The sequence below is a fragment of the Astatotilapia calliptera genome, chromosome 19 (genome assembly GCF_964374335.1).
Source record: "Astatotilapia calliptera chromosome 19, fAstCal68.1, whole genome shotgun sequence".
Classification (NCBI taxonomy): Eukaryota; Metazoa; Chordata; class Actinopteri; order Cichliformes; family Cichlidae; genus Astatotilapia; species Astatotilapia calliptera.
Genome location: NC_137440.1, coordinates 2860480 through 2873143, shown reverse-complemented (window position 1 = coordinate 2873143; position 12664 = coordinate 2860480). Strand labels below are relative to the sequence as shown.

The 12664-nt window shown below is 40.1% G+C and overlaps 1 protein-coding gene across 3 annotated transcripts in view; it reads right to left on the bottom strand.

Moving 5' to 3' along the window:
* Nucleotides 1-12664, bottom strand: part of clmna (calmin a) — a 36135-nt gene that overhangs the window by 3512 nt on the left and 19959 nt on the right. Inside the window, exons 2-11 of one of the 3 annotated variants that reach the window (XM_026151939.2) lie at nt 11839-11900; nt 7751-7846; nt 7562-7645; nt 7391-7483; nt 6472-6668; nt 5821-6014; nt 4167-4249; nt 1916-4063; nt 883-1064; nt 69-156 (exon numbers count right to left, since the gene is read on the bottom strand). In XM_026151939.2, the coding sequence (XP_026007724.1) occupies nt 69-156; nt 883-1064; nt 1916-4063; nt 4167-4249; nt 5821-6014; nt 6472-6668; nt 7391-7483; nt 7562-7645; nt 7751-7846; nt 11839-11900 (3227 nt within the window). The remainder of the gene's footprint in view (nt 1-68; nt 157-882; nt 1065-1915; nt 4064-4166; nt 4250-5820; nt 6015-6471; nt 6669-7390; nt 7484-7561; nt 7646-7750; nt 7847-11838; nt 11901-12664) is intronic. The other 2 variants (XM_026151940.2, XM_026151941.2) reach the window with 2 other exon arrangements.

The window sequence follows — 12664 nt, the reverse complement described above, 5'->3', positions numbered from 1 at the left end:
ACTCTCAATATACAGTGGTACTCATTGTTTTAACATCTCTGTGGGAGGGAAAGGAGCATCAAACTCACCACTGACTCGGGGCAATGAGCCCCCTTTCTGTGACGGAGAACTGGTGGGATATGGCTTTCACCTTGTCTGCTGGAACCTCCACTGCTCCTGACGAAACAAAAATCTATCACTTTCATTCTCAACAGGAGACAGTAAAGCCAGGAAATAACAAAAACAATTACTTTTTCAAGCCTCTGGAATCACAGAATAAGTACTGGCATGAAAGCAACACTAAGCTGCTCCAACATTCTGGCTCAAGAAACTTCAGGTTTACAGTGAAAACACTAAAACAAAACAAAGAACCAGACAGGACCAAGCTCTGATTCTACTAATACTTAAGGGTCAGGCAGAACTGAAGAATATAAAAAGGCTTTAAACATTAAAAAAGATCCTTTATTTTTTTCCTTTATTTTCTGCTATGTATTTTTAAAAAGTGAGATTGGTCCAGCTGTGGCTGTAGCTCAGGAGGTAGAGCAGGTCATCTGCTGATAGGTAAAGTTGGTGGTTCAATTCCTGGCACCCCCTAGTCTGCAGGCCAAATATCCTTGGGCAAGATACTAACCCCAACACATTCATACTCTGATAAATGTGTGTGAATGTTAGCTAGAAAGCACAGAAGAAAGTGTTTCACTTTAATGTCTTTAATTCTCAAGTCACAGTCTTGTCTGTCTCATACTGCCTTCCTTTAATTTCCTACAGCCTCCACTTTTCAGGACATTTATAGAAATGTCTAACTGAAAGGCTGGGTCAGAAGAATCCCATCATTTGCCACAACATTGCTTTCCCCCTGGGTAAAGTGTGCTTCTCAGTGTACACTAAGAATAGAAAGCCTACCTCACAGGCTCTGTGTTTTCCCTGGCAGAGACTGGCTTCTGTTGCTCAGCCTCACTGGGATCCCTCCTGTCTGCTAGAACATCAGCATCTCCTAAGGGCTTACATAGCTTCACTCCAGGCAACAAGCAGTGCTGCTGGGATCCAAATACATTCTTTGTCTCTTGGGTGGTCTTTGTGATCACCTAATAGGATAAAAAGAGATATTTTAACAGAATAAAAAGTACAGAAAAAAACGTCACACTTCAACATATCATTGCTTCTGTCCTGCTCATTGTGTGAAAATCATCAACCACTTAATGTATCAGTAATGTCTCTGAGAAACTTGCCAAACAAGCTGAAGGCAGGGCTAGGTGATAAAATGCTACACTGCAAAAACTCAAAATCTTACCAAGTATATTTGTCTTATTTCTAGTCAAAATTATCTCATTACACTTAAAATAAGACACAATCAGCTACAGGGCAACATTTCAGTAAGCTAAAGGAACTTGTTTCAAGACAGTGAATCTTGAAACTAGAGAAAAACTAGAGATTTTTCACTTGTTCCATTGGCAGATTTTTTTCACTTATTTTAAGCTAAAATATCTTGTATTAAGTGAAAAAATCTGCCAATGGAACAAGTGAAAAATCTCTAGTTTTTCTCTAGTTTCAAGATTCACTGTCTTGAAACAAGTTCCTTTAGCTTACTGAAATGTTGCCCTGTAGCTGATTGTGTCTTATTTTAAGTGTAATGAGATAATTTTGACTAGAAATAAGACAAATATACTTGGTAAGATTTTGAGTTTTTGCAGTGTAAATACAGCGAAATAACTTTTCCACTATCGAAATATGAGACATGGTCAATATAAAGTCAGCAGAACTCATGTGTTTCACATTTTGAAGGCTAGAGACAATGACGAGTTGTGTAGCGGTACATACCTTAAGAGCAATAGCAAGAGAAAAGACAAAATGACAACAGAAATGCTCCTGAAAACTCGCAACGCAACAGTGTTACTGACCTTTAAGCCCCAAGAAAGTGAAACAGGTTCACATTTACCTCATCGTGCTCCTCTATCAAGTCCACTTCCCTGAAGTCTTCACCCAGCGGATCGAATTGTTGGTCATCTGGTAAAATGTCTGAAGGTGGTGCTGGCTGCAGAGCAGAGACACTCAAAACAGAGGGCCAGGTTTGTGCTTCAGTGTCAGGTTGGTCTGTAAACATGAGCTCTTCTTTGTCAGGGTAGAACAGATCCATGGGCTCAACAGGGTCACCAACCAGATCCTCTGTTGGAGAACCTCGATCAAAGTCCGTGTAAAACAAAACGTCCATGTTTCTGGACAGGGTAGCTGGTTCAGAGCGCAACGTCCCTATCTCATCACTTGGTTCGGTGTTGAATGGATCCAGTGTACTAAGCTGTGTGTTGGCTATGTCGCTGCTACAAAAGGTGTCAGCTAGTTTGCTCTCATGTCCATCAGGTGGATCAGTGGAATTTACAGCATGCTCAATATCCACTATATGAGTTTCAGCCTCTGTAGAAAAGTTAGTTTCTCCCTGAGAATCATCAAGAGGAGGCTTGCATTTATCACCATCTTCACTTATTTCAATCTGACCTTGCACGTATTCATTTGATGATAGATTGTGTTCATTTATATCAATTAAATGCTGATTTTCTGGATCCATTAATTCTCCTGAAGATGTGGCTTTAGCATTTTCAAACAGACCCTCAGCAATAATTTCATCGTCTTTATTGGAGGTAGAGCTTTTTTCACCTGGGTTTGCAGTACTGTTGACACACATGTCGGTCACCTCGCTTACAAACACCAATGGCTGGCTGAGATTTTCATCATCAGTACCGTGTTCATCCTGTTCTTCTGGCACACTGACAATAGAGATGGAAGGAATATTCATGCCTATGCTTGGATCCTGACTTGTTGTTAATACTTCCTCTGTGTTGGTAGAAGAGGTGTTTTCTAAAGCTTTAGTAATTTGTACAGAATTATTTGTGTCCTGAGAGTCTTGGCTGTCTTTTAAAAGTCCTTCACTTGCTTCATCTTGTGTTTCTACAAGTACTTCATTCCTGCCCTTTAACATTTCTGGTTCTTTTTTGTTCTCTAAAGAACCACAGCAGTCTGTTTTATGACATTCAGTTTCCAATTCAACCTCCTCAGAGACATTTATGTCTTGCAGAAATTCACTTTGACTGTTAGTTTCTCCTTTGTGGTTCTGTGCATCCACAGATTTCTTCACACATTTCTCATCTCTGTGAGTACCGTCTTCTATAATATTCTCTTTCACAGATTCTTCACAATAGTCGCTGGATGTGTTGGAGCTCAGTATTTGAGGTTCAAGGATATCTTCAGCACCAAAGTTGCTCACTTCAGCTGAAGATTCTTGCTCCTTCTCTTTTAGGGACTCAGACTCTAGCTGTGTTATAACCTCAGTATTGATCTGCTCAGGTACCTGCTCCGTTTCCAAGTCCTTGTTGCTTCTTTCAAGTTTTGAATCTTCCACTTCAGCTACTCGCACTTCCCTTTTCTTAGCATGCCCCTGGAATCTGTCCTGCATGCTCTCCAGTGAGCTCAAAGAGTAAATCCCTTCATCAACACAACACTCACTCAGTGACTGCTCATCAGCGGCTCTTTCTTCTATGGATGGGATAAATCCTTCATCAATAGCAGTTACTTCCACAGGAGTCGCACGGTACACATCCCAAGCTGTTCCAATATCACACAAGCAACTTTGGCTCTCACCATCCTTCTCCCCTGCCACGGCAAGCTCACTCTCCACCCAAGAGTCCGGTGAGCTGATTGCAGAGTCATCCATTACTGACTCTGTGTTTACAGACTCGGGTACTGATGAGCCGGTGGGCGAGTGAGTATAAGACAGCTGTGGGTCATCATTGTTGGTTAAGATTTCTTCCACCGGTTTTATGGGGTCATCTGTGTGGGGCGAATCTGTCAAAATGTCATCGCTGGACCACGATCGAGTTGCCGTAACCCTGAAGGAAGGTGGCATCATGCTTCTGTCTTCCGATACAGAGGAAATTAAGATTTTGGGTGGGGGTTGGGCACAGTCCTTCTGAAACATATAGGACCTCTCCCTTATTCTGCTTCGGTGAGTACCTTTACTCATGTGGTCAGAGTCACTGAAGTTGAGTCGGCCCATAGAGACACTTCGTTCAATTAACTGGCAGGGCTCCTCTGGCTGAGACGGGAACAGGGAAATATCAGTTTTCAAATGACTGCTTAGTCAAAATACAATTCAATTCCAATTCACTGATTTTGTCTAGGTAAGGGATCTTTCATACCTCTTCGATACCAGGGAAGTGCTCCAGGAACTGAGACACATATGTAATGATAGACTGCTCATCTGGTGCATTGATAGACACATCTGAGCAAATAAAGCAAAATTGAGAGAGAACAAGAGTGAAAGAAAGAGTAACTAAATGTAAACATGCCTTTTTATTATTATTATTGTTATTATGGTATGATCCTATGTCCAAGATGTGCCCAAAAGACAATCCAGGAACAGGCTTATGAAAATCAAAAAGCCGTGTCCAACTTAAATTAGGTAAGGCTCCTGTTCAACATAATCTCCTTGGGCATGCCTACACAGCTTCCAGTGCAGCTGCTCTGTTTGGAGGGTCTTAGGAGACTCTGACCAGTTTCCTGTCTGTGGCAAAATCTCTACCTCGTCACTGGGGATGAAAGTTAGGTTTCCAGCAGTTTTCACTGGAAGAATGTGATCTTACTAACTCTGACAGTTGTGTGCCAGGCAAGAGACTGAGACCAGGAGCATCGAATGACTGCTTTACAGGAGCACCAAAGCATTCATTACAAGTACAAATACAATGGAACTTCCACGGACTGATCTTAAAAACAAAGCAGCCAATTGAAGACAGCCCAGAGATGCACGAGAGGATTACCTTGAAAGGTTCTATATTTCCACTCATAATAATGGGGAAATCTACAGGCTGTCTGTTTTTTACTGTCTCTTGCATACTAGACCAGGACAAATACAGCATAAGCACTGCAGCTCTGTGTAAAAAGGAACTACCATTACTTTATTAACTCAGTGAAGACTGTCTCAAAGGGCTACTGTGTAGTGTAACAGCATTTTTTATATGTGGTAAAAATAAATGACACTACGCTAAATTTAACAGCTTTGATTTTTTCAAATGATGGTCAATATTCCCCGTCAAATCCTTCAGTCTATCACGTGTACAACAAAAAGGATTTCTCATTCTTTGTTAGCAAATAATCCATCTGAATCTCAGTGTCTGCTAAATCAAGAATTACGTTATCAGCCGAGCTAATGTAAAACATATTTATAGAATACTGTGTGTAACACTGTTTGCAAACACTTCAGATAAAAGTTTCTAGTGGCAGCAGTCTGCCTATGGAGGACAGATGGGAGCATATGTGGTGGTGTAGCATGGGAAACACAAAAGACTACAGGAAGTTACAGTTAAGCAATGTGTCGTATACACAGTGCATGTATTTTTATATTTATGGTCCATTTGTTCTCTGGTGCTGAGTAAAATGTATTTTCTTCCTGTTAATGGGAGTTTACGTTATCATATAACCACTGGGTCATTTTCTTCTCACAAATATAAAAGGTCACTGCTGCATTCCTTACAAAGTAGAATGTAAAACTTCGCCCCCTTAAAAGCAGCATCTCTGAAGGCTATTCATTCTGATACACAAAAGCAGTCGGCTATCCTCAGAAAAGCTGATTCTGACTAGATTCTGACTCTTAACGAAGGTTTTCTTACTGTTGCATTTTAATCTCAAGAAATTACTCACACATTACAAAAATATGCTGATGAGATACACTCAACTACTATTGTCACTGTTCTTGAGCTCTCTTTTATCACGTCATCTGTAAAATAGATGAATTACAGTTTCAGTCACTAGAGTAGTGATTAGGCTGTTAAGTAAAAGTAGCTGTTGTCTTGTTACCTTCAGGTTCCAGAAGGCGCGGTATACCCAGGCTGTAGTGGGCGATTCTGAAGGCATCCTCTAGATTTTCTCTGGAACTTCTCAGTAGGGCTTTCCTCATGTCTACCAAGCTGGAGTCAATGGACTTAATAACAGCCAGGAAAGCCAGACCACTGATCCAGCTTTTACTAAAGTCCTGCACTGCTACACCATACCTGTAACAAAAATAAGAAATAGTCTGTGGAAAGGGCCAGTCCAGGAACACCACCAAAAAAAACCCAAACAAACAAAAACAAACACTACATTGATCATCTCATGGCACTTTCCATTGAAAACGAAAAAACCTGCATAACCAAAGAGGGAACCCCAAACATCAGACGATGCCCGATGAGTAAGCACTTGGTGACAATGGGAGGGAAGGGCGTCCTTTTCACAGGACAACACCTTCGGCAGGACCAGGCTCTAGAGGGGTAACCATCTGCCTCAACCAGTTGGGCAGTGAGGGTAAAAAGGCAAGAGAAAAGCAGAATATAGAGGGACCACAAAGAACTAACTGGATCAAACACAAACAGATACAAAGAATTACTGCTTTTCCAAAAAGGACACAAACTATGTAATTGTATAATGCATGTAACATATTTCCATATAATGGAAACGGCAGCTCCAACTCACTTGCGTGTTCGCTTCTGTACCCACTGCAGTAACTTCTTAATGGCCCTGCTCTGTTCTCGCACGGCTGTGGATGCTGACTGCCTGTCGTCCAATGGCGTGCTGCTGTAGGATGTGTCAGAGTCAGAGCTGGTGGGAATGGATGAAAGGCTGGAAGAGGAGGGGAACTGGCTCCTGATGTTCCCAGTCAGTTCCTTAATCTGGGTGGTGGAAGAGCTGAGTTAGTTGAGCTACTTTACTACTCATTTCAACATTTAGGCATTAAACAGATAAAGTCCTCATATCTATTGACTCATTGCATCATGGTTACTATAGTAACCATTGGATGAAATTGTTACCCTTAAACAGATTGTGAAAGAATAAAACTGAGAATTCGTTTAGTGGAGAATCTGTGGAGCTTTTCACCTTTAGTTCAGTTTACACTGTCAGAGTTACTCAGAATAAGAAAACAGCTGTGACTGAACATTTGACAAGATGGGTAACATTTGCCTCTTCACCCCTGATAGCAGCTGATTAGCTGAGTGATCATAGCTACCACGCTTTGAGGCCCATCTACTTAACAGTGATGAACAAAAGTTTCTTTGTCAAAGCACTGATGCCAAAGCAAAAAATAACTTCTGCTGTCAATACATTGTTGGCTTTGCTATAAAATGCCAAATTTTAAGCTACACAAATCTTATATTACAGTTTGTGTTAAACAAAGATTTGCATTGGAAGTTAACAAAAGAAAAAGGTATAGTTTAGCCAATAGCTAACCTCGCCTAGATCTGACTCTAGAATAGAGGAGAAGAGCTTTCTTTCCCTTTTAGAGAAAGGAAGTGCAAAGCTTATGAAAAATACACCGTTTTGTACTAGCATCCTCTTCTTAGAGAAGTGAGAGAGGATTTTGATGAAGAAGCTTCAAGACAAAAAATGCAATTACCTGAAAGAAGAGAATGATGTTCCAAATGAGTCCCAAGATGATGGAGGAATTTCCATCTGCAATGTCAACTGCATCGATACTGACCAGCTTTACCTGTTGACAGAGCGTGTATGTCCTCACAGTTCTGCATTTCATCCAGCAATTTAACCACTGCTTAACTGTCATACTCACATTTCTCTCCTCAAGAAAAGACAGGACCTTGGCGATGTTATTCAGTCGGAAAATACGATGGGAGGACTTCCTGAACCCATGAAGCTGGGAAAAAGTACAATTAAGTATCCTATAAAACAGCAACAACACTTGGCAAAGCAAGTAGTGCAAAACCAATCTAGCACTTAAAAGTCAGTGTTACAGGCTGACCAGTTTACAGCCAGAGAGTTCCTCCAGCAGGGCCATGAGGATGCGCCCATCCCGGATGTCCTGAAAGAGGTCATGGACCTCTATGGGTGGGTCACACTGTGGATGGACAAACAAGAATGAGGAGAAAAGAGGGCTTTCTTTAACAATAGACATGGAGAAAGGAAAAGAGTCTATTACCATTTACAGAAATGATCATGATCATGATCAATTGTTTTCCTTTTTAGGAATTACTAAAGCTGATAATTGGCAGTACAGATGCAGATTCTTGTTTCTGTTAATGTCATAGACAATCATCCAAGCAAAAAGTTGAGACACTGGGTAAAATGCAGATAAAAACAGCATCATATTTAATCAAAAAAATAGTATATATAAATAATACATTTTGAATTCCAGCCCTGACTGTGTTTATGCATTTGTATATCATGAAGTTCTGGTTTCTCCTGATAGAAACCAGAACTTCAATAACTTCATTGCCCCACCTCAACAGTTTAAGAATGAAGATCTCTCAGCTAAAGGAATAATTTAATGTCTTGGCTTTGGTTGTTAGCCACACTGACTCAGTCCTGCAAACCGTTTTGTCAATGACATAGACTATTCAATTCAAAGACTTGACAGGAACAAAAAGTCCCATTTTTGGAAAGTCAACATGTTAAAAAAATGAGAATACCAAAATATTGAAAACATCTAGAGTCTGCTGTCTTAGCCACAGTTCTTGAGCATTACATAGAGAGTGGTGACCACAAACCCATCATCCAGCACGTATACTGCATTAACCCAGCACGGATCGGTCATCGGATGTTGGAAGATGGGTTTGTAGAATACACTGCCAAATCTTTTAAGTTGAAAAAATGTCCCAGCCACTTTTCAAAGGCTGATGAACACTGTGCAGTCTGGTGTGAAAAATTATGTAGCATATCTGGATGACTCTGGTATGTTCTTCCACGTGGTCTGAGAATATGGGCATTTTTGGGGGAACGTGTGACCAAAAGTTTGAAATGAAATGTGGCATTCTTTTTTATTTACAGTTATTAAAACATCTCATTTTGTTGTAGATTGGGTTGTACAAACCTACTTTACATCATTACACCTACATCATTTAAATCTGAATGAAATCTGATATTTAATAAAGTAAACAGAAAATGTTAGCATAAAGGCTCAATTTCAAGAAGTTGAAGAGTTTAGTTTAACATGACCTGTGATGGGAATTAACAAGATCTAAACTGTAATAGATCATTACGCTTCAAGCTGAGCAGCACAGAGCAAAAACAACATTAATACTGTCTTAAATCACTGAAATCTCCGGTTGGCAACAAGCTGATGAAGGTTGGGCATTGAAAGATTGTAGAAACTGTGTAACATTTCCTGTCATCAGCTGTGCAGCAAACTATAAGAGCTTTGTGAAAAATCAAAGGTTCACTGCTGTACACTTTAATTAATGTTAATGTTTTAAACGGATGCTTTGAGTTAGGGCTGGGTGATATGGCCTAAAATCCATATCACAGTATAATATGAAGCATGTGCGGTAACGATATATATCACGATATATTCTTTTCTTCTGTATAACATATTTTACACACTATAAGTCACACTTAAAATCCTTTAATTTTCTCAAAAATCGACAGTGTGCCTTCTGTATGAATTCCGGTTGTGCTTACTGACCTCGAACCGATTTTATGTGGTACACAGCGTGCACAAATCTGTCAAGAAATGTTTTAGTACGACTTTGGTAAGCTATGAAACCGCACCGCTTGATGGATTGTCGGAGCATTATGGCTGCCGTAGTGAGGAGCCTCGCAGAGTAATCTGGGACCTGAAGCAGATGGAGTTTTGGACCCAATGTCAAACGAACACTGCGGCATCACTAAGAGTTAAAAACTGTCTAAATCCTTTCATCTGTAATAAAATGATCAGCGTTGCTGCTTTACCAGGTGTAACAATTAAGTTTAACATCCAGGCATCCATGAATTTATTAAATTCAACGGAGTTAGAAGTTAGCAGGAAGTTAGCTCGCTAGTTTCCACCTAAACATGATATAGCATGTTCTGACTGAGAGATTTCTGAAAAAATTAAAACGTACAGCTCTGCTATCACTTCCAACATAAATGAAAACAGAAAACTGAACAGCAGCGACTTTTTTAGGGTTACTGAAGTTGGACTAGCTGGTACATAATGATGTCCTACGTGATCACTAGTAAAACAGCTACGTTAGCATAACATTAGCACAGTGAAGCTGAAGGATGAACGCTAACTTGATACTCGATAAAAGTTAACGTGAAGGTTTCTGGTGGTCAGGGACAAATGTAATTGCATGGCAGGATGCCGTAAACAGACCAAACTTCAGTCAGGAGAACAACTGAGATCATCCATCCACAATACGAGGTTAGTCATTAACATACTGCAACAACATGGGAATAGAGCAGCTGCGAGACAATTCAACATTGATTGATTGGTAATTTATTTCAACATGTGAACAATATAATAATAATATAATAACAATAAAATAAGAAAGAAAAAAAATACTATACAAATTACATACAAAAAAAACCGTTCTGATTAATTTACATGTTGAAAGGGAGTGGGAAGAAGTAAACACTTATTTAATCCCACCCCTTTGTATGGAAGCCCGTTTCCCCCACTAAAAAAAAAAAAAAAAAAAAAAAAAAAAAAAAGATCCATAACTCAAAATTTCGAGTTATTTTCTCGAAATTTCAAGTTATTTTCTCGAAATTTCAAGTTAATATGTCGAAATTTCGAGAAAGTAACTCGAAATTTCGATTTATTAACTCAAAACTTTGAGAAAAGCAACTCGAAATTTCGAGTTAGCGCTGCCAATCAGTAATCTACGTGAATGACGTCATTTCCTTGTTACCCGGAAGCTGAAGCCCTCAGCTACAAATGCTACAGCTAAGCTACCGTTATTACATCCAGTCGTGAATGCACAGATTGCTGCGTGTTTTCAGCCTGGCTTCACAAATGATGAAATCCCTGTGTTATTAGCTGAATCACATGGTGTTACTATCAGTAAACGTACTCGCGAAAGCGCCAATTTGTTGGGATCCGTTTTTGAGTGCGCGTTCCTCTGCGCCATATGCTTCCGGGTAACAAGAAAGCGACCTCATTCACGTATATTTTTGATTGGCAGAGCTAACTCGAAATTTTGAGAAAAGTAACTCGAAATTTTGAGTTATATTTCTCGAAATTTCGAGTTATTTTCTCAAAATTTCTAATAAGCCATTCCTCTGCGGATGATCTGTTAGCTGTTTGACAACTACTCTTTTTTGAGATGAAAGGAAGGTTGGAGATTGGCCTATAATTAGCTAAGACAGCTGGGTCAAATGATGGGTTTTGAAGTCTTGGTTTAATTGTTACCTGCTTAAAGACATGGTACGTAGGCCAACGGCAGCAAGTGCAAGCACAGGCTTATCGTTAAAATCAGTCTGCATGAGCCAACACTTAGCTCTGTTGTCATAACAATTAAAAAACAACTCAGGGATTTGTGAACCAGTCTGAACATGGTTTGCATGTTGTGTGGTGGAGGGGTCAGAGGGTGGGGGAATCAACTTTCCAAGTTGACAGCAGACAAACGCATGATTGTCAATTAGTGGGTCAGAAATTTGACACATGGCCAAAGAGTGAATAAGAGAAGAGAGGCTCATTGTGTGAGGCAAAACAAAAGCCTTGATCAGACACTCCAACTCACAGCTAACTCTGACTCACCCCTGATTAGAACTGCCAACAAAAGCAAAACAGAAGCTCCAGAGTAGAAAAGCACAGACTCCACAGAATCATAATCAGTCTCTAGAAACAGAGTATGTCTGGGGAATAGATTAACAATAGATTGGATCAACAGTAGAAAACCAAATGAAAGTTTAATGTCACACACAGGCAGTTTCACACAACCACATACATAATTCAGAGTGGCTGTCCCCATTAATATCCATCTTGTGTGTCCTACCATGTGTATGAGCGGGTTCCTCTGCTTAACCGCAGTTAGATTAAAGAGTAGCAACTGCAGTAACTGAGCATGATTTATGTTTCTAGTCCTGTGAATGTTCTGCAGTGATAACATCCTGATGCTCTGCACAAACCTTTTCTAGGTGGAGGTTTATCCAACGGGTGAAGGTCCTCTTCTGAACCAGTTCCCTTTCAACTGTAACACAGAAAAACAAGAAAAAAGGATTTGAGAGTTACTTTATCAAAGAAGACAGCACACGTAGGTCTACTGCGGTTACTATTCAAAACAATGCATTGCATTGTGACATAATGTTGTTCAGTCACAATGCATGGAAAGTAGTATTTAGAGAGTATGCTCCAAATGTTATTGTCTCATAAAAAGAACAATTTAATTAGGGTTGGAGCCCATCCCAACTGTCACGATATGAGAAGCGGGGTACACCCTGGACAGGTTGCCACTTTATCGCACAACCAACACAGAGACAGGCAACCATTCACACTCACAATAAAACCTATGGCAAATTCAGAATCACCAACAAGCCTAACAAGGATGGCTTTGGAGTGTGTGAAGAAGCTGGAGGATCTGCAAAGAACCCACAACGGGAGAACATGTAAACTCCCCTGCTTGGCAGCGGATTTGGTCCTATTATCAGTCAGTGTGTCACATGTGCTCTCTGACTACTTCCAGTAGTCATGCCTGTAAACTCTGTTATCTGTCCACTAATAAACTACAAATACACCAATGATATACAGAATACAGATACACCAGTAATATTTGTTTGGTTCACCTCAGGCCAGGTGGACCGCTGAGCTAATGACCAACTAGCGGAAACTCTAGTTGGTCAGATGAATTACAATTATTATTTTTTCCTGTTAATTTCCTTTACCAATACTAGAGAGGCAGAAGTTGCAACATAGAGAGTGGATGTATGGAGGGAAACAACTAGAGAGCGGACCGGA